The sequence below is a fragment of the Pyrgilauda ruficollis genome, unplaced genomic scaffold, assembly GCF_017590135.1.
Source record: "Pyrgilauda ruficollis isolate IOZ18807 unplaced genomic scaffold, ASM1759013v1 scaffold43, whole genome shotgun sequence".
Taxonomy (NCBI): Eukaryota; Metazoa; Chordata; class Aves; order Passeriformes; family Passeridae; genus Pyrgilauda; species Pyrgilauda ruficollis.
Window position 1 is genome coordinate 7,919,314 of NW_024525823.1, and position 19,711 is coordinate 7,939,024.

The 19,711-nt window shown below is 34.7% G+C and overlaps 1 protein-coding gene across 3 annotated transcripts in view; it reads left to right on the forward strand.

Annotated features, from left to right (window-relative positions):
• The window catches only part of FIG4 (FIG4 phosphoinositide 5-phosphatase), a 50,703-nt gene that overhangs the window by 11,051 nt on the left and 19,941 nt on the right, over positions 1-19,711 (forward strand). The window contains exons 2-14 of one of the 3 annotated variants that reach the window (XM_041478158.1): positions 2,183-2,320; positions 2,621-2,777; positions 4,021-4,071; positions 6,645-6,793; positions 8,687-8,815; positions 10,275-10,375; positions 10,857-11,019; positions 11,567-11,664; positions 12,568-12,701; positions 13,241-13,357; positions 13,749-13,794; positions 14,648-14,796; positions 17,335-17,501. In XM_041478158.1, coding sequence (XP_041334092.1) covers positions 2,677-2,777; positions 4,021-4,071; positions 6,645-6,793; positions 8,687-8,815; positions 10,275-10,375; positions 10,857-11,019; positions 11,567-11,664; positions 12,568-12,701; positions 13,241-13,357; positions 13,749-13,794; positions 14,648-14,796; positions 17,335-17,501 — 1,405 coding nt within the window. In that variant the 5' untranslated portion in view covers positions 2,183-2,320; positions 2,621-2,676. The remainder of the gene's footprint in view (positions 1-2,182; positions 2,321-2,620; positions 2,778-4,020; positions 4,072-6,644; positions 6,794-8,686; positions 8,816-10,274; positions 10,376-10,856; positions 11,020-11,566; positions 11,665-12,567; positions 12,702-13,240; positions 13,358-13,748; positions 13,795-14,647; positions 14,797-17,334; positions 17,502-19,711) is intronic. The other 2 variants (XM_041478159.1, XM_041478156.1) reach the window with 2 other exon arrangements.

Here is a 19,711-nt window from a genome sequence, read left to right on the forward strand (position 1 = left end):
GAGCTCACAGAATGCTTTTTAAAAAGAAAATTAAAGTCAATATTCTTTATTAGGGTATATTTCTTTATCACACACTATTCACAATGATAACTTTTCAGTTAAGTTAACTTTCTGCAGTGACATATTTAAAGATTTCTTTTTCATGTTTGAGCAAGTACAACTCACTGGTATGTCAGCTGAATTTTAAAGTGCTGCTCAGCTGTCCATAATTCCTCAAGCATTGCTTCAAGGATTTAGTAACTTCTAACTTCATCTGAAAGTCACTATTTTCCTGCCTATTGTCTGACAGTGAGGACAGTATATTGATTGCTGGTGTCTCTAAAGTAAATGTTAATATGTGCTGTGACAGCTCTCAAGAATACTTTGTGGTTTATTAGAGTCAATATACACCTGGACATCTAAAGCCAAAGCTGCAGAGAAAGTGGAGAATGCAATTACTTTAAAGGATGGATGCTTCTAAATTTTGCATAACAATCAAAATTAAGCGAACTTTATTCTTCATTCTTTTTGCCTTTGAAGCATTTTGGAATTCATCAGTGCATCCAGCTTTTCAGAAATTCCTCAGATGGTGTTTATGTTTCTTACTGATTTAAGAGTATTCATAATATGGGTAAAACTAAAGGAGCTTCCAACAGCCTTGCAGCACTGGGTTGTTTTTTTTTTTTTTTGCACAAGCCATCGGTGCTCGCTGTCTAAATATGTGATAAATATTTGGTTGAAAAGTGGTTGCAGTCAGTTAAAATTTTGCATCCCAGTTGTATGCCTGTTTATAGATACTGTTCATAACAGGAGAGTTTCTGTTCTTTAGCTGCACAAATGTATTGGTTAACAGATATGGTATATGTATTTCTAGATGACTCTTTAGAAGTAACCAACTCTCTGTCAGATAATATACTTCCAAATTACATGATTCAGACCATATCTGTATAAGCATATAATTTGAAGGAATGCAACTGGTTGTTTATTTCTGCTTCCTAGCTCAGGTCAGGGCTGAGAACGGGGCTATTTTTTTATAAAATTGTAAAGAACAGCTTTGTTCTGTCCTCTAGTTATTTCATTACCAGATGCAGTACATTCAGTGCACTCAGAATGGGGATGCTGATAGGCTGAGTTCTGGTTTACTGTGTAGTGTTTAAAAGTGGAAATTGCTTTTAAAGGGAGGGAACCAGGCCAGGGAGAAAGGCTCAGTTCCTTATCAGACTTTGGTATAATGTTTGCTGAAATTCAAAGGACAGAAACTGTTCACATAAGTGATTTTATCTGGAGGATACAGGAAGAACTGTGACTACTATTTAACATCTGAAATTCAATACCCTGCTTCAAATGGAAGGTTTGTTTCTTATTGTCAGCAGGGCCTCCTGTCTGTGCAGGTGAAAGCACTTTTCCAAGGGGGGCTAATAAGGTGGAAGAAAAGATTGCAGTTAATTCGATCACGTTGCAGCCTCCAGCAGTGACAGGGAGGAAAATGTATGCTCTCCTCATCCTTCTTCTTTACTTTGTACTGCAAAGCTACAAGAACAGAGTATAAATACAAGTAAAACTATGAGTTGTGAGGGTCCATTTGTATCATGTCATCATCACCTCCCTCCCCAATTTAATTTATTTGTTTATAGTTTATTTATTTGTTATAGTAGTGAGTTTCAAAATCTCAGCAGCCTATCAGAGCAGCTACCTCCAGTAGCTAATTAATGTAATTTATTACTTATTAAAGCATATTACTGCTGTATTATACTGTATAAGTACCACATTTGAGTTCAGGGGTGGTTATGTATTTTTATTTTTCATTTCAGTTTCCAGGTTTGTGTTGTATTTAAAGGTTTGTTACACTTTTTCCCAATCATATATAATAGAAGTACCCAAAGGAGGGCGCTCCATGAAGAAGCATGGCTGTGCCCTGCAGGGAATGAGAGTGGAGGCTTCAGAAGCCATCTTTTTTATAGGCAATAAAACCAGACACTGCCTGTTTTACCTTCTTAGCCTTCTGTGTTTCAGCAGGGTCAAGTGTTGATATCTGAGTGAGGAAACAGGAAAAAAAGGAGTACCCCTCATACTCTGAATGGCTGATTTGGGGGAGATGCTGCTCTAGTCAAGGAATTCAGTTCCAGGAATTCAGTTAAGGAGAGAGAGCACAAAGGTGTTGTTTTACCCACAAATCCTTTTGCTGTTCTGTGTCCCTTCCCAGCAGAGAGTACCTGAACCTGGAAAGAAAATTGGAATCTGGGATTCTTCCTTACCCTGGAAAATTAACCTTCAGTATCTGAAGTAAATAGAGTATGCCTCACTCTGAGGCATGTGAGAGTCCTATCAAAAGCAAATACAAGTATGTTAAGTAGACAGAAACATAGTCCAAATTTTCAGTGTCCTAACTCTGCTACCTAGTATTAAAAATACCCACAGTGGGAGGGGAAATAAGTAAAAACTATGTATTTAATTGATTAATGGGAGTGAATTTTAAGACTCTTTGTGTGTGTGTGTGTGTGTATATATATATACATGTAACATTCAAAGTAAATAAAAATTCTTTGAAGTCTTGAGACAATTCTGATACTGTTTTGCTAAATATGTTTTATCAAATAAACACAAATATGCAACTAAAAGCATTGTAATGCTGTTTTAACAGGTTTTGTCAGGTTTTTAGAAGGCTATTACATTGTGTTAATAACAAAAAGAAGAAAAATGGCAGATATTGGAGGTCATGCAATATATAAAATAGAAGATACAAATATGATCTACATTCCAAATGACTCTGTAAGAGTCAGTCATCCTGATGAGGCCAGGTAAATAATGCTGGTAATTAGTGTGTACTTTTTGAGTATTTTCTAAACGATGTTGAACTGCAACTGGGAACTTCAGTCATGGGTTTTTTGTATTAGTATGTCATTCAAGCCATTTTATCTTATCGGTTGAAAAATAGACTACAAGTTCTGTGGCCTCTAACCTGGAGAGTAAATACAACTGTCATAGCTTCTGGAGTTTATTTCCCACATCTCTATGTCACAGCTAAGTTTAGCAAATCTGCACCAAGTAGTGTCTAATATAAGCATTGTTCCTGCAAGGGCAAAGTAATGCTAATATTGGTTTGTACAATCTGGGGCACTGTTCTTTATTTAGTAGCTTTTGCATGATGTTAATCTCACCTGAAGAGCTCTTTTGTGCCCTTCAAGAGGTGCTGAATAGATTATTAAATTATTCTGTGCTGTCAGAATCTTGTGAATGTTGCAGTTGTAAAGGGTGATGAAAAGATTCACTGGTAAGTTTAACAGCTACTTTTCAGAGACTTTTTTAATAAGAGAAAAGTTTGGGCCTTTATGTTTTTATCAGGGTAGGGTGACTTTGCTTCTATGAAATAGGAGGCAACTGGTATCAGTAAATTGTAAACTGTGTGTACTAAGTGTGAATAGTCAAAAAGTGATGATTTATGATAAATTGATGTCAGGTAATTAACCAAGCCAGTAGTAAATATTAAAGAAGCTTCCACTTTAAGGTGGGATTGATCATAGACCTCAGTCTCCTCTTAGGGTACAGCAGACCATGTTATCTAACTTACATATTTATGGTGTCTGCCATTGTATTATTCATAGACAATGTAATGGTTTCTTCTGGGAATTTTCAAGGCTATGACAGATTTGATAGATATTTCTTTTTTTATTCATTTACTTGAGAGTAATGGAAAAATTTATTTCTTTTGTAGTATTTTTGAGAGTTTTCTTTCTTAAGTCCTGAAAATTTTGATGTGCATAAGTGGAAAATAGAGCCACAACTTTACAACTGCTTAAAGAAACAGAGTATGTGTATGAGTAGACATTAGTTTCGGGTTTTTTTTAAAAAAGAGTATTTGATTTATTTAATCCAAATGCTGACATCCTAGTTTAATTACCTGTCAAAACAATTACAGTAAGATAGGAAGGTAACATGGGGCAAGAATCAATATTTATGTGTAATTTCTTTCCTCTGAATGACATCTTATAGTCTGTCTCATTAAAATAATAATTTTTCCTACCACTTGAATTATTTTGCTAGGTATCTGAGAATCTTTCAAAACGTGGACCTCTCTAGCAACTTCTATTTTAGGTAGGTATTAGTTACTATTCCTTTTTTAAAAATGTGCACTTACACTTGCTAGAGGATTATAGGTTTTGTTTTTGATACCCAAGACTTTTAGGTTTATACTCTGTAGAAATAAGACACATGATCATGCTGCTTGTCCATTTTCCTTTGTGTATTTTGAACTTGCTTTCTCCTTTAATCAGTTGGCCAGGAATTTAGTCTGTATTAGGTTAAAAAATATAGAACTATTAATGGCATGGAAAAAAGTAGACACTATGACTACTGTTTCTACAGACTGTTCAACCTTGCCAGATTATGCAGAAGTTCTCTCTTTGGAAAAGTATTATGTTTCAGGAGGATTGCTTGTCTTGTTATTTATACTTTATTGATCTCATTTTCCATAAATAAAGCTTTGCCTTGACTCAGGGGCAAAAGTAGAGCAATAGGTCCTCATTTAAGATACACCCTGTGTGGGGTATGTCTTTCATAGGGATTTCTAGGCACTGCAGTTCTCTTGTTTATTGTTTCATGAATGCCATACCTGAGACAAGTTTCTGTGTCCCAGATACTATTAAGTGATATTTTTGGGACAAAAATGGGAGGAATGTGGTGATAAACCTGGCAGTACTAGTTAGGAGATTTGAAGACTTAAAAAAAAAAAAAGTCTTTCTTGCAATTACCAAAAGGTGTGTCAGTCTAGAAGATGCTTTCTCTTGGAAAATGAAGGCTTTCCCAGCTGGATCTGTGAAGATAAAACCTACCCAAGTCTTATGTGTGGTTCATGCTTAGATTTTTTGCAGTGTAAAACCTGAGTTTTCCTTCCATGCATTGTTTCCCAGCCCTAATTCTATACAATTTCTCCCTGCTACCTCCTTTGCTTGGAGATGACAAATTTGTACTGTTTCTGTGGTTTTACATTTTCTGTGGGAAAGGAGAATATTCTTATGTGACTCTAATAAACACATTTATCATAAAATGAATCATAGAGTGGTTTGGGCTGGAAGGGACCTATGGATCATCCAGTTGCACTCATCCTACTGCACTCACAGTACAGAATTTCCTCCTAAATCTCTCCAGTTTTAGTTTAAAACCATTCCGCCTTGTCTAATCACCATCTGCTCATGTAAAAAGTTGCTCTCCCTCATTTTTTAAAAGCCCTCTTAAAGTACTGGAAGGTCATAGGGAGGTCTTCCCAGAAACTTATTTTCTCCAAGCTAAAACTTGGAGAAGATATAGTAGAATTAAGATAAACTACATATATAAAATTTCTTGTACAGAAAAAAATGAGTAAGTGAATGACTTATACAAAAGTATGTTTTTGGCACAAATCCTGTGTGGCATAAATGAACTTTCCTACTGACAGATAATTTACTGTTTATGTTTTATTTTTCTTTCAAATAATTTTTTTATAAAGTGTTTTTGTGCTCTGTGTTTAAACTGCATATTTAGCCTAATTTTCACTTTCAAAAGGAGAAACATAGTATGATATTAGTATTCTATCTTATTGTTCAGAATATTTTTAATCTATCAACTTCATTTAAATTGTTCTTGGCTGAAAGCATAACACATTTTTCTGCATGATTTTTGTATAAATCCTGAAGAAAATTAGAAATCAATTATAAGAAAACATATGGTCTAAGGGGAGAGTGGGAGAAACAGCCTGTACATGTATCTTACTGGGATACTGTTTGAAGGTTCTGTTATATGCAAACAGAGCATGTTACAGAATTTTTTTTCCCCTAACAGATGGGTCAGGACATTATTATGGAAATATGTGGATGCATGGGTTATACTTTGTTATCATTAGTGATAAATCTAAATGTCTAATGTTTAAATAATTCTTTAGATTTTTAATGAATATCTAGAACTTACATGAGGACCAGTAATCACTGATGGTGTCTTAGACTAAAATAGAAATATAGGAGTATTTGTGATTTTAAGTGTACTGTACCTTTGGTTTCCCATTTGGAAGAAGCCTAGTAGCTTAAAAAAATTAGCCATTAGTATAGAGTGTTAGTAAAAAATACATGAGGTGGAAAATTTGTAGCTATTATGGAACTAATTAAAAAACCCCTTTTCTTTATTCAGCAGCCAGTGCCTTAATATGCATCTGTGCTGCAATCATAAATCTGGGGACAAATACCGTTTTTGTGGACCAGTTTTTTGGCTGTTTTGAGTTCAGGTAGCAGTTAGAAAGTAGCAGCACTTAAATCTCAGAAAAATGAGGCTGTCAATGTATATAGATATTTCTGACGGAATAGCTTTTTTAAAAAGCTATTTTTAAATAGCTGGAATGCTTCTTCGGACATGGTGAATTAAGCTTCTTGATAAGCTTTGTTCAAAAGTTATGTTTATTTTTCAGTTAAAAGAAGATTGTAAACACTTTTTCAGTCTTTGTAAACTGTAAACAGTTTGTAAAGCTTCTTTTGGAAATCATTTGTATCATTTGCCATTATAGAATCAGAATCTGTGTTTGTTGTTCGGAAGTCTTTTCTATACAATAGTACTGTGTTAAATGTAAGTACAGATGGAAAGTAAGGGCTTTCAGAAAATTCCTCTGCATCTACAATTATTAATAAATGTTAACTGTCTATCAGTTACAGCTATGATCTGTCTCACTCCCTTCAGTATAATCTTACTGTCCTGAGAATGCCACTTGAGACACTAAAAACTGAAACAACCCAGGCCCGACAAGAGAGTTTTGATATATTTGAAGATGAAGGACTTTCAACACAGGGGGGAAGTGGTAAGAAAACACATCTCAATAAACTGATGGTTTTGGTCATGAGTGCATTTAAAATATGTTCCACTTAGGTTTACTTTTGAGAAACATTCATGTCTTCTGTTGTTGGTCAGTAGTGTCCTAACAGTTGTGAGTTAATAAAAGATTTTGTGAAGTGCCAAATACATTTTAATGTGAACAATGTGATTTCTGTGTAGTCATTGTTTTAAGTTGCATTGTGATTGGGGAAGATGACTGAGCATGCTGACATTTTTCAGCAATTGATTACTCAACTGACTTTTGAGTCTCCCAACAGGAATGAGTTACAAGGAGAGTGGGAATCAATAACTGATTAAGTACCAATAATAATTTTTTTTGTTTTATATTGGAGAATACTGACAACAGAGGAACGTCATTAAGTTCGCATCATCTTACTGTAGTAATCCCTGTCAAGAAATGTAAGAAAAATTATTCATTTCGGTTGGAAACTTTAGCCTTCAGTTTGGATCTAATGTGTTCATAAGAGTAGAAAGATGAGCAGCCAGAGAGAAAAACTATTTTCTCTTCCTTTTTCTTCATGCACACACACACACAGAGAAAGTTTCTTCTGAAATTCTTAATTTTATTGTGTTGAATGAAACCCCATGCCCCCAAGAAAAAGATATTAGTAGCATGGTCATACATATCATGATACCAGCAGCTGGTTATCAAATACTACAATATCAGAAAGGAATTAAGAGAGCAATAATTTGTCTTCTGCAAAGACTCTAATCTGGAGGATCCCTCAGGAATCCTTACAAAGGCACCATCTCGACTATTCATTGTAAAAACAATCAGAAATGAAGATGCCCTAACCTTGGCCCCATCAACACTGTGTGCTACTTACCTATATAATCATAGAATATGTGTAACAAATAGCCACTTGTAATTTAAGAATTAATTCTCACCAAAGTAAAGCTGCTAGTAGTAAGAAAGAGGAAAAATTGCTGGCTAAGTGCTTGTGACCAGCTTCTCCTGACTGTCTAAACTCCTTTATGAAAATATTTTTGTTACATCAGTTTTCCCTGGGCTTACAGTAAGTTGGGTCTAGGTAGCAATAGTTTGCTTAACAGCTGCATTTTCACCTGCAGTCTGTAAGAAGAATGCCTTTTTCCTCCAGTGGAACACTTGACTGCTATAGTTGTCTGCTATAATTGGCATTCATACTGTTACAATATAATTCATCCTGTCAGAAACTTAATTTGAAAAAAGTGTGAAAAAATATAGGCAATAGAATTCTTGTCCTCTTTCTTCTAAGTTTCAGATTCATTCAATTCCCCCGACCACCTTTCAGTGACAGTTGTCATCTTGGATCTGATATTTGAAACAGAAGAAGACTCTGATTCCAGATATGTCAGAAACAGAATTTTAACTTGTAGGTCTACAATAGCTGTGTTTCTTGGTATTAGTGCAAATTAGGAAAACTGTGTGGAATTGTCTGAAAAAGGATTGATGTTCATGATCTTCCAGAACCTAGTAGGTAATTAGAGGTGACGCTGAATTGAGAAGCTTATAAAGTTTTCCTGTATGAAGGAATTCAACTGGAATTCGCAACTTTATTTCCCTTGTTATCAAATCCCTTGATACTACTCTATAGACATCTTTTTTCAATACTGAAGTATATCAGTAACTTCTGCATGAAGGCACTCAGTCACAACAGTGACTGGCAACTCTAGAAAAATTGCGAATCCTCATAAAGGCTGGACTTCAGCATGTTCCTGGAATTATCTGTGTTCAGCAAACTTCAAGGATGCAAGTAAATGCTACACTGAGTTGCAGTGAAGGGAAAATCAGAACAGAGATCCAATGTCCTGGATTTTAAAGCAGGTGTGCTTGTTTCTTAATTGCTAATGCATTTTCACTGTAACAACTTCCTAGGTGTATTTGGGATTTGCAGTAAGCCTTATGAGAAGTATGTGTGGAATGCCAAGCTTCTGGAAGCAGTAAGAGACTCTATTCATCGTGACTGGCTGCTGTATATTATTCATGGATTCTGTGGGCAATCAAGTATCCTTCTATTGTTGTAATGAATTTTGGTTTATCAATTTTGAAAAAAAACCCAGTTTGAACATTGAATTATTTCTTTGTCATATAAATATCATTCAATTTTATACTTATTATTTAGCTTTTATTTTCATGACTTTCCAAGGAAGAAATATAGTTATTGTAAGAGGACCCTAAGACAAGTAGACTGCATTTTCAGTGAGGTTCTGTTTATAAGTGTGGGGTTTAGTAGTAAAGAACTTGAGTGGATTTTTAGGCTCAGCTGTATTTTTTCGCAGATGTTTAAGGAAAGGGAGAAACGCTAAGGAGAACTGAATTGCTGACTGATCTGATTAAACCATGACATTGCCATAGAAATGCTTTCCTACTAATCTTCTCTAAAACATTTTTTAGTTACTGAGATCTGCAGAAATTCTTGTATTTACTGTCTTTATGTTGAAGACATGATGGAACTTCAGCCCTGTTGTGTGAGGAGCACTAGGACGTGTGAAAGTCTCTTTTCTTGACTATATACTATTTTAAATGGCTAAAAGGGTGTATGTACATTGTAGCAGGAGGAGCAAAGGTCCAAATGCGTATCACAGTCCAAAGAAATGTCAGGTTATGTGTTAAGAATTTAGTGTGTTACAAAGACACTTTTATTCACCAACACTATCATGTTAGTTTAAAATTTCTTGGGAAGAAAATATAATTATGAAGTTAACATTAGTGGTGTCTTTAAAACTTAATTTTGCTTTTTTATCATTGTAAGACTGTTGCTCATTGGCTTAGTCCCCAGACAAAAAGCTAGATCTCTTTTTGTATACCACTATTTCATTTAATTAATCAAAGGTGAATCTGACCAACAACATTATGCCTGCAGCTGCAGGAGTGAGCAAGTATCTTCTTAACTGTTTCTTGTGCCTCCCTAATGCTGAGGTTCTAATTCTGTTTGGTTTTATTAAAATGGAAAAAGATTGTAAAAAAAACCACCACTGCATCCATAGTGTGTTTGCCTCTGGCTTTCAGTTATTGTTACTTAAGTGGTTGCAAATTTGTATATTTTTCCAAACAAATAATTAGAGGATGACTAATATACTTCACCTGAAAATGAAGCTCCGAAGTTTTAATCCCAATATTCACAAAGGCAGCATTTGCAGTGCTAGGTGTATCTTGTATCTATTTCATCTCCATTGTAATTTCATAAAATAGAAAGGTTGCTTCTCTTCTGTAGGTTCTGAAAGGTGGGTAAGTATTGCAATGTAGATTTGCTTTTCAAATTCTTAAAACAGATTGTTGGAAACGGCAGTGTTCTCTTTCAGCTGCAAAATAAGTCTGGAAGTGATACTCACCACTGTTAAGGTGATTTTAGTAAATCAGATATATAGGTTTCACACACTTTTTTTAGACCTTACTTTTGCGTGCATAAAGTAAGTGAACAAAAAATTGCATGTGACATGTAAACCTTAACTTCTCTTTCAAGAATTGTTAATATATGGCCGCCCTATATATGTCACTCTGATAGCCAGAAGATCAAGCAAATTTGCTGGAACACGTTTTCTGAAACGAGGCTCAAACTGTGAGGTAAATCAAATATGATTTTAGGGGTTGTTTCCTCCTGCCCCTCCCCAGTATGAAAGCTTGAACTTGACTGACTGAAGAGCTGAAATGGTTTGGAGGGTTGTTAAGGGTTTGGCTATAAATTTTGCTATTAGATGATATTATCACAGGTATCATTACATTTTTCCTTGGCATAATAAAATTGTTCCTAAAATAATAGATTTAATAGTTCTGAATTGTTTTGATTTTTGCCACTTGTTTTTTTGGCACTTGTTTGGATTTTTTACACTTAGAGATAATGTTATTTCTCAAACTGAGGGAAAAAATTAAAAAATAGTAATATTCATTTGGGACAAATGGGAATTTAACCTTTGGTGTTGTTCTCAATACTGTGGTTCAGTGTCTCACAGTTTAATTGTGCTCTGTTTGTAATGACCAATTCTCTGTACTGCATGCAGCTTTGAATGTCATGTCTACATCATATGTGTATTTCTGTTTGGTTTAGGGAGATGTTGCTAATGAAGTGGAAACTGAACAAATACTTTATGATGCTTCAGTTATGTCATTTTCTGCGGGGAGTTATTCTTCCTATGTTCAGGTTCGAGGGTCTGTCCCTCTGTACTGGTCTCAAGATATTTCAACTATGATGCCTAAGCCACCCATAACACGTGTGTACAAATTATTCTTTGTGATAGATTATGGTTAGTGCTGTGTCCTAAAGGAACATCTGAGAGAATATGTGAAAACTGAATTTGCAAAAATTAACAAATTGTCTGTTCACTTGTGCTTTGTGAAACCATAATTCAAAGGTAATTTTTAAGAAAAAAATCTCCATCTTAGACTTTACATTCAGAAATTAAATAGGAAAGGTCCCTGTTTGAAGATGTGAGTTTTCTTTGTGTTACTTTGTGTGTGAATTTAGCTACATTGATCTTAGTATTGTGGATAAAATATTAAACCTTTTGAAAATGGTGGATGATGTCTGGGCTGAGATTAATGGGGCCAGAATAATTGTGCTGTATAAGCATTTCATGAAAATTTAAGAAGTTGCCTACAATTTGGCAAAGGGAATATTTTTTTAACAGCTTTTGCATGAAAAAAGGGGAAAGTATTTAACTGTGTCATTACTACCAGAGAATTAATGCATCTTTTGTGAAGAGTACTATTAAGGGAAAATTCTACATCTCACTTATCTTCAATTTATGTTTGTTTCAGTGGACCAAGCAGATCCTTATGCACATGTTGCTGCTCTTCACTTTGACCAAATGCTTCAGAGATTTGGCTCTCCCATTATTATATTGAATCTTGTGAAGGTACAATATTTTGAATATGTTCTATGTGTTTGATTTTTAATATTATGCTTCTTTCTGTAGAGTTGCTGTGTAATTTTGGTTATATTCTAAAACTAATATTAGCTTAAAAGTGGAATATTTTCTTCATAAATCCTACAGGATATGGTACATAACTCTGCCTCCACTACAGCCCTTCAAAAACCAAATTTCCCATGTTTAGAGACTTCTTACAGCAATCTTTCACTGTTCTATTCAGGTTTTTGCTATTACCCATTAGATCGAAGTCCAAATAAATTTACCACTAAATTTAATTTAGCACTAAAAACGACTGAAATAGTATGCTTCCATTCAAAGTGAAGCTGGAACTAGGTGATCTTAAGAACCATTCTGTGGTTCTGTGAAAACAAATGTTATTTTCATGCAATGACAACACAATTCTAATTTTCAAAAATTATTGCAAGACTGGGAAATGGGAGCTGTCGTTTGCCATGTCCTGCCAGTAATGGAGAAGAATTTCCCGTTGTCCTCCTTTATTCCACAATTGAATGGGATGCTTCCCTTTCTGCCTGTGTTTTTGCTTCTCTTTTGTGGTTCTTCATTTCATCTACATTACCACTTTTGTTTCTGTGTTTTCTTCTTTACGCTTACAGCATACCATTTTTCAGCCAATGATTATGCACAGTTGAAACAGGTGACTTTTGCTACTAATACAAAATGATTGTTAAAAACCTAGAGTATTCCAATTTTTCTATCTTTTCTGTTCCTATTTTAGTTGTACTGTTTATGAAGAACTGCCTGCTGTTGTTACAGCTTCCACTTTTGATTTCCATTATATATGCATACATGTACCTGTGCATGTGTATGGGTTATATATGTTTGTTAATGAAAATTTTGATGTTAAATTTCCTTTTCTTTTTGCTAAAGGAACGTGAAAAAAGAAAGCACGAAAGGATTCTCAGTGAAGAACTTGTTGCTGCTGTGACATACCTCAACCAGTTCTTACCCCCAGAGCATGCAATTATATATATACCCTGGGATATGGCCAAATACACTAAAAGGTAGAAGAAGTCTTGTCTGTACTAGTGCTTGTAGCTGCAATGCACATATGAAAGCAGATGTTACTGAACAAAACAGCAACTTGCAAACAAAACAAGGGAATGTGATTCAGGATTATCATACATCCTTTTCTGCCTCATTCATATTTTTGAATCACAGAAAGTTTGGTAGGAAAAAATCTGTGCGATGTAAAAATCAAGGAGTTTTAGGGGTTTTTTATGTCTTCTGCTTCTAGTTTATGTAATATTTTTTATCAAAAAGAGGCAAAATTGCTCAGATACAGTCTGAGATACTCTGTATCTAAGAAAATAAATTAAATCTAAGAAAAAAAATATATAATCTATAAAAAATATAAAAATATATATATAATCTATAAATAAAATCTAAGAAAACCATAGACATAATTATTGTTGAATTGATAAAGCTGTAATATGGGCCTGTTTTTAAATAATTTTTGTTATGGAAAAGCTTTTTATGTAGTGAGATTTTTTTGGTATTAGTGTATCTTGAATGTCTCTTTTTTTTTTTCCCCTCTCCTCAGCAAACTTTGCAATGTCCTTGACAGACTGAATGTGATTGCAGAGAGTGTAGTGAAGAAGACTGGATTTTTTGTAAATCGACCTGATTCCTACTGTAGCATCTTGCGTCCAGATGAAAAGTACCTATAATTTATTTGATGCATAATGAATAGCACCTATTCCTTTGAAAGCTGTTTGGAATTTCTATGTTTATTAAATTATTTGTTATTTTAAGGCTTATTAATTTGGGAATTACTAAGTGACTTCTTTTGAAGCATACTAATAAGATAATTGTCGTCTAAATGCTACTGAGTTTGTTGTTAACCACTGGATTTTATAGTTTTATAAATACAAAATTTAAAACTTTTTTTTAAAAATAGAAACTGTATTTGCTTAGACTGCTGCAGATGAAATCTCTTAAATAGCTGAAAATCCAGAAGTAACTATTTGTCACTGAGTAGATCAACACATGATTCGATCTGTTATTTTATGAAATAATTTGAAAGTCATTCTGTTTTGTTTCTTTTTCAGATGGAATGAACTGGGAGGTTGTGTTGTTTCCACTGGTCGCTTGCAGGTACTAAAATATACTTTTTTAGTTCATAGTTATAGTGATGTAGGCCAGCATTCCCAAAGAATGATGACTCATTTCACTTAAATGCCTGATTGGTCACTCACAGACTGCTCTTAAATTAATATTTATAGTACATATTATTATGGCTGTCCTTCCTAGAACTCTAATTGGGAATTAGGGCCTTAAGTTCTTGCATGGTACCCCAAAACCTTGTGGTGTTGGAATTGCATCTTTGCTGGGCTTGGTCTGAGAAATGTTTGTATTTTAAACTGGTTTGCATTACTGTTCAGTCTGTAATGTTACCAGTGCAGTGAAAGTTAAACCAGCAGCATTTTAGCAAACCGTGTCATAAAATGTTCTACAGAAGAAGTGAGGAATAAGCACATACTTAACCCTGGTAACATATTCATACACATGAATATGGGTTACTGACATTTTCACCAGTGCTGAATATTCTGTACATTGTTACAGTTTCCAGCACTAAAAGAAAATACAACTAGAAACATGTCTTCCTGTAAGGTCAGAAAAGTACTGACTAAATTGCAAACCATACAGTATCAAATTTATACCTGAATGTTAGGGTTACATTCTCTGAACACGGGGCATATTCTTAAGAAGCATTAGTTACTTTGACTTGCCATTCATAATTTTGTATTTCTTAAAAGTTAGAGAACATGTGACCATTCCTGTACTGGCTGATCACTGGGATATGTTTGAGGGCGGATAAACAGCAGAGCAGATAAAATTTGACATAATTTGAGATTTGATAAGAATTAGATAGTAGTAAAAAAGTAATAATCATGAGTGTCTTAATTTGTTGATTAAGATAAATCTCTTATTTGGATTGCTTTACCAGACTGGAGTCCTCCGAACCAACTGTGTGGACTGTTTAGATCGCACTAACACAGCCCAGTTTATGGTGGGGAAATGTGCTTTGGCCTACCAGTTGTATTCATTGGGATTGATTGATAAACCAAATTTACAATTTGATACAGATGCTGTAAGGTAAGATAGATTAATAGAGTGTGTCATGGTCTTAATTTTTAATTTTGAGTCAAGAGATTATGGAGAATTATGTCCACGTAGAAGAAGCGTATAGTTATTTCTGTTGGAATGATTTCATGTTTATTCATCCAAGTTTAAAACGTCTTTGATACTTGAAAGCTTGAGAAAATCCTGTCATGCTGAAAGTTCGATCTTCTGGAAAAGAATATTAATCAGTCTTATGATATAACTGCTTGACTTCATCCTTTTTATATGCCTGAACTTAAAGAGATGTGTTTTCCTTTGAAATAAGTTTCAGAAAACCTCTACCCCAGTCTTTTACGTTTGTTTCAATTGCTTGAGGCAAAATGCTGACTGAGAGTGAAAAGTGAAGTAAATACATACTTTCACGGAGAATGCCAAACTGGTAATTGTATAGAAGTACATCTTACCTTGCTATTTCCTACTTTTTCTTTGGGAAGATTTCATGGTTTTTGATTTATTGAAGAAAAGCAAGAAAAACAATTTTTTGGCAAAATTGTTCTTTCAGATCAAATGTCGATGGTACTTACACAAGCATCCTCAAACTCTTTATGAAAACTCAGCATTTGTATTGAAATGCTTTGGGGGTCAGGGTGAGCTAAGATGCTTAACTTGTACACATGCTTCAGAAATTAATGTAGGAGTCTTTAAGGTGCTGTGCTTTATTCCTTTGAGCTGTTGTTGTTACTGTGAAACTTATGGCTTCATTGCTGATTTTAACTAGTGTTTTGATAGTTTTAGAGCATGGAGACCTGACTTGTATTCAGGAACCACAAGTAATTGGGCTTCAGTCCCCTTCACTTTAGATATACCTTCAGCTCCTTCTCTTTTTTCCCATTAGTTTCCAGCACTTGCCTGGAGCTGGTATGTGCTGCAGAAACCACCTCACCTGCAGAGTGTTGGTTCACTGTGCAGGTGGGTGCCTCCTGGCCTCTGCCTGGTGGCCAGGGAGAGCATCCACTGGTGGCTTCCTAGGTGTGCTAGCAGTACTTCTGATCCACCATGTCCCAGCTGCTGGGAGCTGCATGTTTACCTCTGGGAATAAATAATTCCTGCTGCCAATACCAGTTGCTGTGCAGCCTCCTGGGGCTATTGGTCAAACAAAAACAAACCAACCCACCCAACCCAAACAAACAAATGAGATTCTCATACATAGTGTTGTGTTCTTTGAACAATTTCTGTGGAGGCAAGTGGGTTTGGGGTTATTTCTTTGGGTGTTTTTTTTTTTTTTTTTTGTGTGTTCTTTTGGGGTTTTTCCTCTGTAGTTTAAAGTTACTTAGCAGATGTTTCCTCCTAATTGATCTTATTGTACTTGACCTTGGACAGAAGATTTGCTGGACAGCTATTTCGTTTTTACAGAAATTGATTTGCTTCTCAGATAAGTGTTCTTCATCCAGCTCCTTTCCGGGAGAACTTCAGTCAGATGGTTGCTAGGTTACATATGCAATACTGTCCCTTTTTTTGGAAACTTTATGAGGGGAATGCTCTTGTTGTCTTGTTTTTGGTGCTTTTTTTAAAATAAAAAAAATTGTTTGTTTCTAACTTCCTTTTCACTCCTCAAGGACTTCTTTGTTCTGCAGGTATTACGTGTAGATACCTGAGTTACTTTGTCTGATGTCAAACACATTCCAACAGGTTTAATGATAGGGTTTACTTTTTCATTCCCTTTTTCATTTCACCTGGGGAGGTGTTGGGGCTTGTTTTGTTCTGGTTTGGGGTTTTTTTGCCTCTTAACTAGACTGCCAGTCTTCTATAGCAAAATGTCATTCTTGTCATTGTCTTGCTCAAGCAAGGCCATAGTCTCCATTTCTGAGAAGCACCTTCCAGTCTCTTATCTTTTAGACTGAGCACCATCTCCTTAAGATAGCCTCTTTTTGTCTTGTTTTTGTCATTGATAGGAAGCTTGTTTAATTTTTGCTATTTGGACTGGTCCCAGTTTGGATAGTGTCAGCTTCTTGATGCCAGAGGACTTTTTAGCCAGCTCTCCTTGTTCAAGTCAAATCTTAGCCAATTCTTTTTGCTTTCTGCTTACATCAAGATTTTCCAGCTCTAGCAACTGTTACACTTTCCTTATATGTCATGTTTATTCATTTTGTACCTTTGTTTTATCATTATTGTAACAGTTTTTTGGAAGGTTATGCTAACTTCATTCTTAACTTAACAGAAAATGTAGCCTTGAGATATTGATGTGTTCTGTCCCTTTTAATGTATTAAACATGCCTTGATTAGTGAAGATATATAGTTTATTTTCTCTCCATTAAGAAGTAGGACATGTTAATCTTCTTCCTGAATCTACAGAACTGCATGCTCTGTGGGAACCTCTGCTTTTATATCAAAAAGTAATGAAAATCTCAAAGTCTAAACCTTCTCAGTAATTATTATGTCTGAATAAAATTTTCACATATTTATCTGAATAGAGGCAAAGAAATTGTATTGCACTTGTAGAAAGATTCTATCTTTTCTTAAAAAAATTATATTCAGAAGTTTCACAGATAACACATTTTGCTTTTCCTTCAGATTATTTGAAGAATTATATGAAGATCATGGGGACACACTTTCTCTGCAGTATGGAGGCTCTCAGCTTGTCCACAGAGTAAAAACTTATAGAAAGATTGCTCCATGGACTCAGCATTCCAAAGATATTATGCAAACACTCTCAAGATACTACAGTAATGCTTTCTCAGGTAAATTTAAGTGCTTTCTTTCAAGCCATTGTTTACAAAACATCTTACTCATGAGGTTTCAATAATCTACACTATGACCTTATGACAGAGTTCCTCTGTACTATGATTTCCAAATAATTTAGTAACATCTCAAATAGGTATTCTGATTTGATGATTTATTTATTTATCCTGTTGTCGCATGCATCCCTTTATTTAGAAAATGCACACATGTAGCACTGCATCTGTCAGTGACATTTGTAGATCAGTAGAGAAGCAGGTAGGTGTTACAGAATTTTAAAATGTTGGACAGAATGTCTCCAGCAAATATAAGGAAACTGGTAAATCTAAACCAGTTAGAAGTAGAAGGGTAGAAGGCTTCATGTGGAGTATTTCTTGTGTTGTTTCTGAGAGTTCAAAACAAAGCCAGCTGTAATGCGTGTAATTGTTTTTTGTAAATAGGAACTACAAACTGTTTGGTCTGTGGTAGAAAAGGCAAAATTAAATTCAAAAACCAAGTAAAAAAGCTAGTTTTTTCAGTTAAATAAGCTGTAAAACATTAATTTATTCTTTTATTAGCTCATATCACTTATTAGTTGGACACTGAGTGTTCTACTTCTGGGCAACATTGCTAAGGGAAAACTTCTTTGAAAAATGCTGAGCCTTATCTTATGAAAAATAAAAACACAACTGTGGTGTGTTTAGAAGTCTTGCAAAAGATCTAAAAGAATGATCAAAGGACGGTCTAAGATATGTCAGAAGTACAAACACTGAGTGCTACCATGTTCTAAATATTCTGTCAGTCTGGTATTACTCCTTCTCACACAAGTTGCATAGCCGGGGTGGAAGTACCTTTTTTTCTTAGTCTTAGCTGACTGCAATTATTTAGAGACTGTGAACTTTAAAACAGTGAGTTGGACAATGGCTAGAAATACTTCAGTAATCTCTGTTTTCTTTGGCTGAAATTATTGCTGTTGTGTTGTTGAGAGTGCACTATTCAGAATAACTTTTCTGAATGTAGATCACATAATTTGTGTATCATATTTGTCCAAACTAAATGGGAAATGGAGAAATTGTTATTTCAGTGATGTAGTCTGTTATTGCTTGCATTGGCAATAAAGTCTGGCTTCATCAATTCTTTTGAGCCAAATGTAGCACACTTACAGTGTCACCTGGACTGTGACATAGAAGATGGAACAAATTTCTGAGCTGTTTATGCCAGCCACTGGAATGGCTAGGTAGAAATCTGAGCAAAGTTCAAGGTTCACATTTGGGGTTGTGGTCTGTTTGCAAGTATTGTCATGATATGTACATCTTCTGGTAATAAAAGAATTTGTTCTAAAAAAGATGTTACAAAAAGAAGAAAAAGTTTAGAAATAAATGAAGTCCCTCTTGTCATCTCAATGAACTTGTAGGAAAATACACAGACAGACATTAGTCTTTACTGAAGTCAATAGTGTCCTTGAATGAAATTTTCTTAAAGGTACTGCACACTTTCCCCAATTTACTTACGATTTTGGTATTTGATCCCATTTGAGGCAAATATTTTTGGTGCTGTGTGTTTTCCTTGTGTTTGAAGATGACATTGTTGAAATGTAACATTCAATGTCATATTTACTTTGTTGCATTTTTAGTATGGAGTTTTAAAATATTTGTTTCAATGAAATTTAAAGGTTCACTGTCCAACACTGCCTGTTCAGAGGGCAACAACTACTTGTTAATGTGGCACATTGAGAGAGATAATTTTATTCTTTAAGTTTTCTAAGAAAGAAGAGAAAAAGGAAACAGTTTTAGAACAAGATGCTGCTTTGCTACGCTGCATTTTTTATTGTTGCTGTCAATCATATATCCTTTAAAATGCATATAAAAATCTTAGGGCTAGCTAGTTCATGAATCAGCATTTCCTTGTGTTTCTGATCTGAGAAACTTTTTTTAATGCTTGTGTATTTTACGTGCCTGAATTAAATAGACTCATAAAATTTTAGTGGTTCCCTTGAGGTCATACAGTATATAAGATTCAGAGCAGGGTTGAAAGAGGCCTACTATCACTGCTTCCTAAATATGTCTCTTAGCCACTCATTGCTTCTTGTCTATCATTCAAAAAACATTAATCTAAAAATAATCTATTCTTGTAAGAAAGTGTTTTCATCTGTTAACCTCAACGCTCTGAGGATAATTACTACTAATTAAGCTGTATGGATGAGAAAAAGGTAAGACACCTATCAAGTGATAAT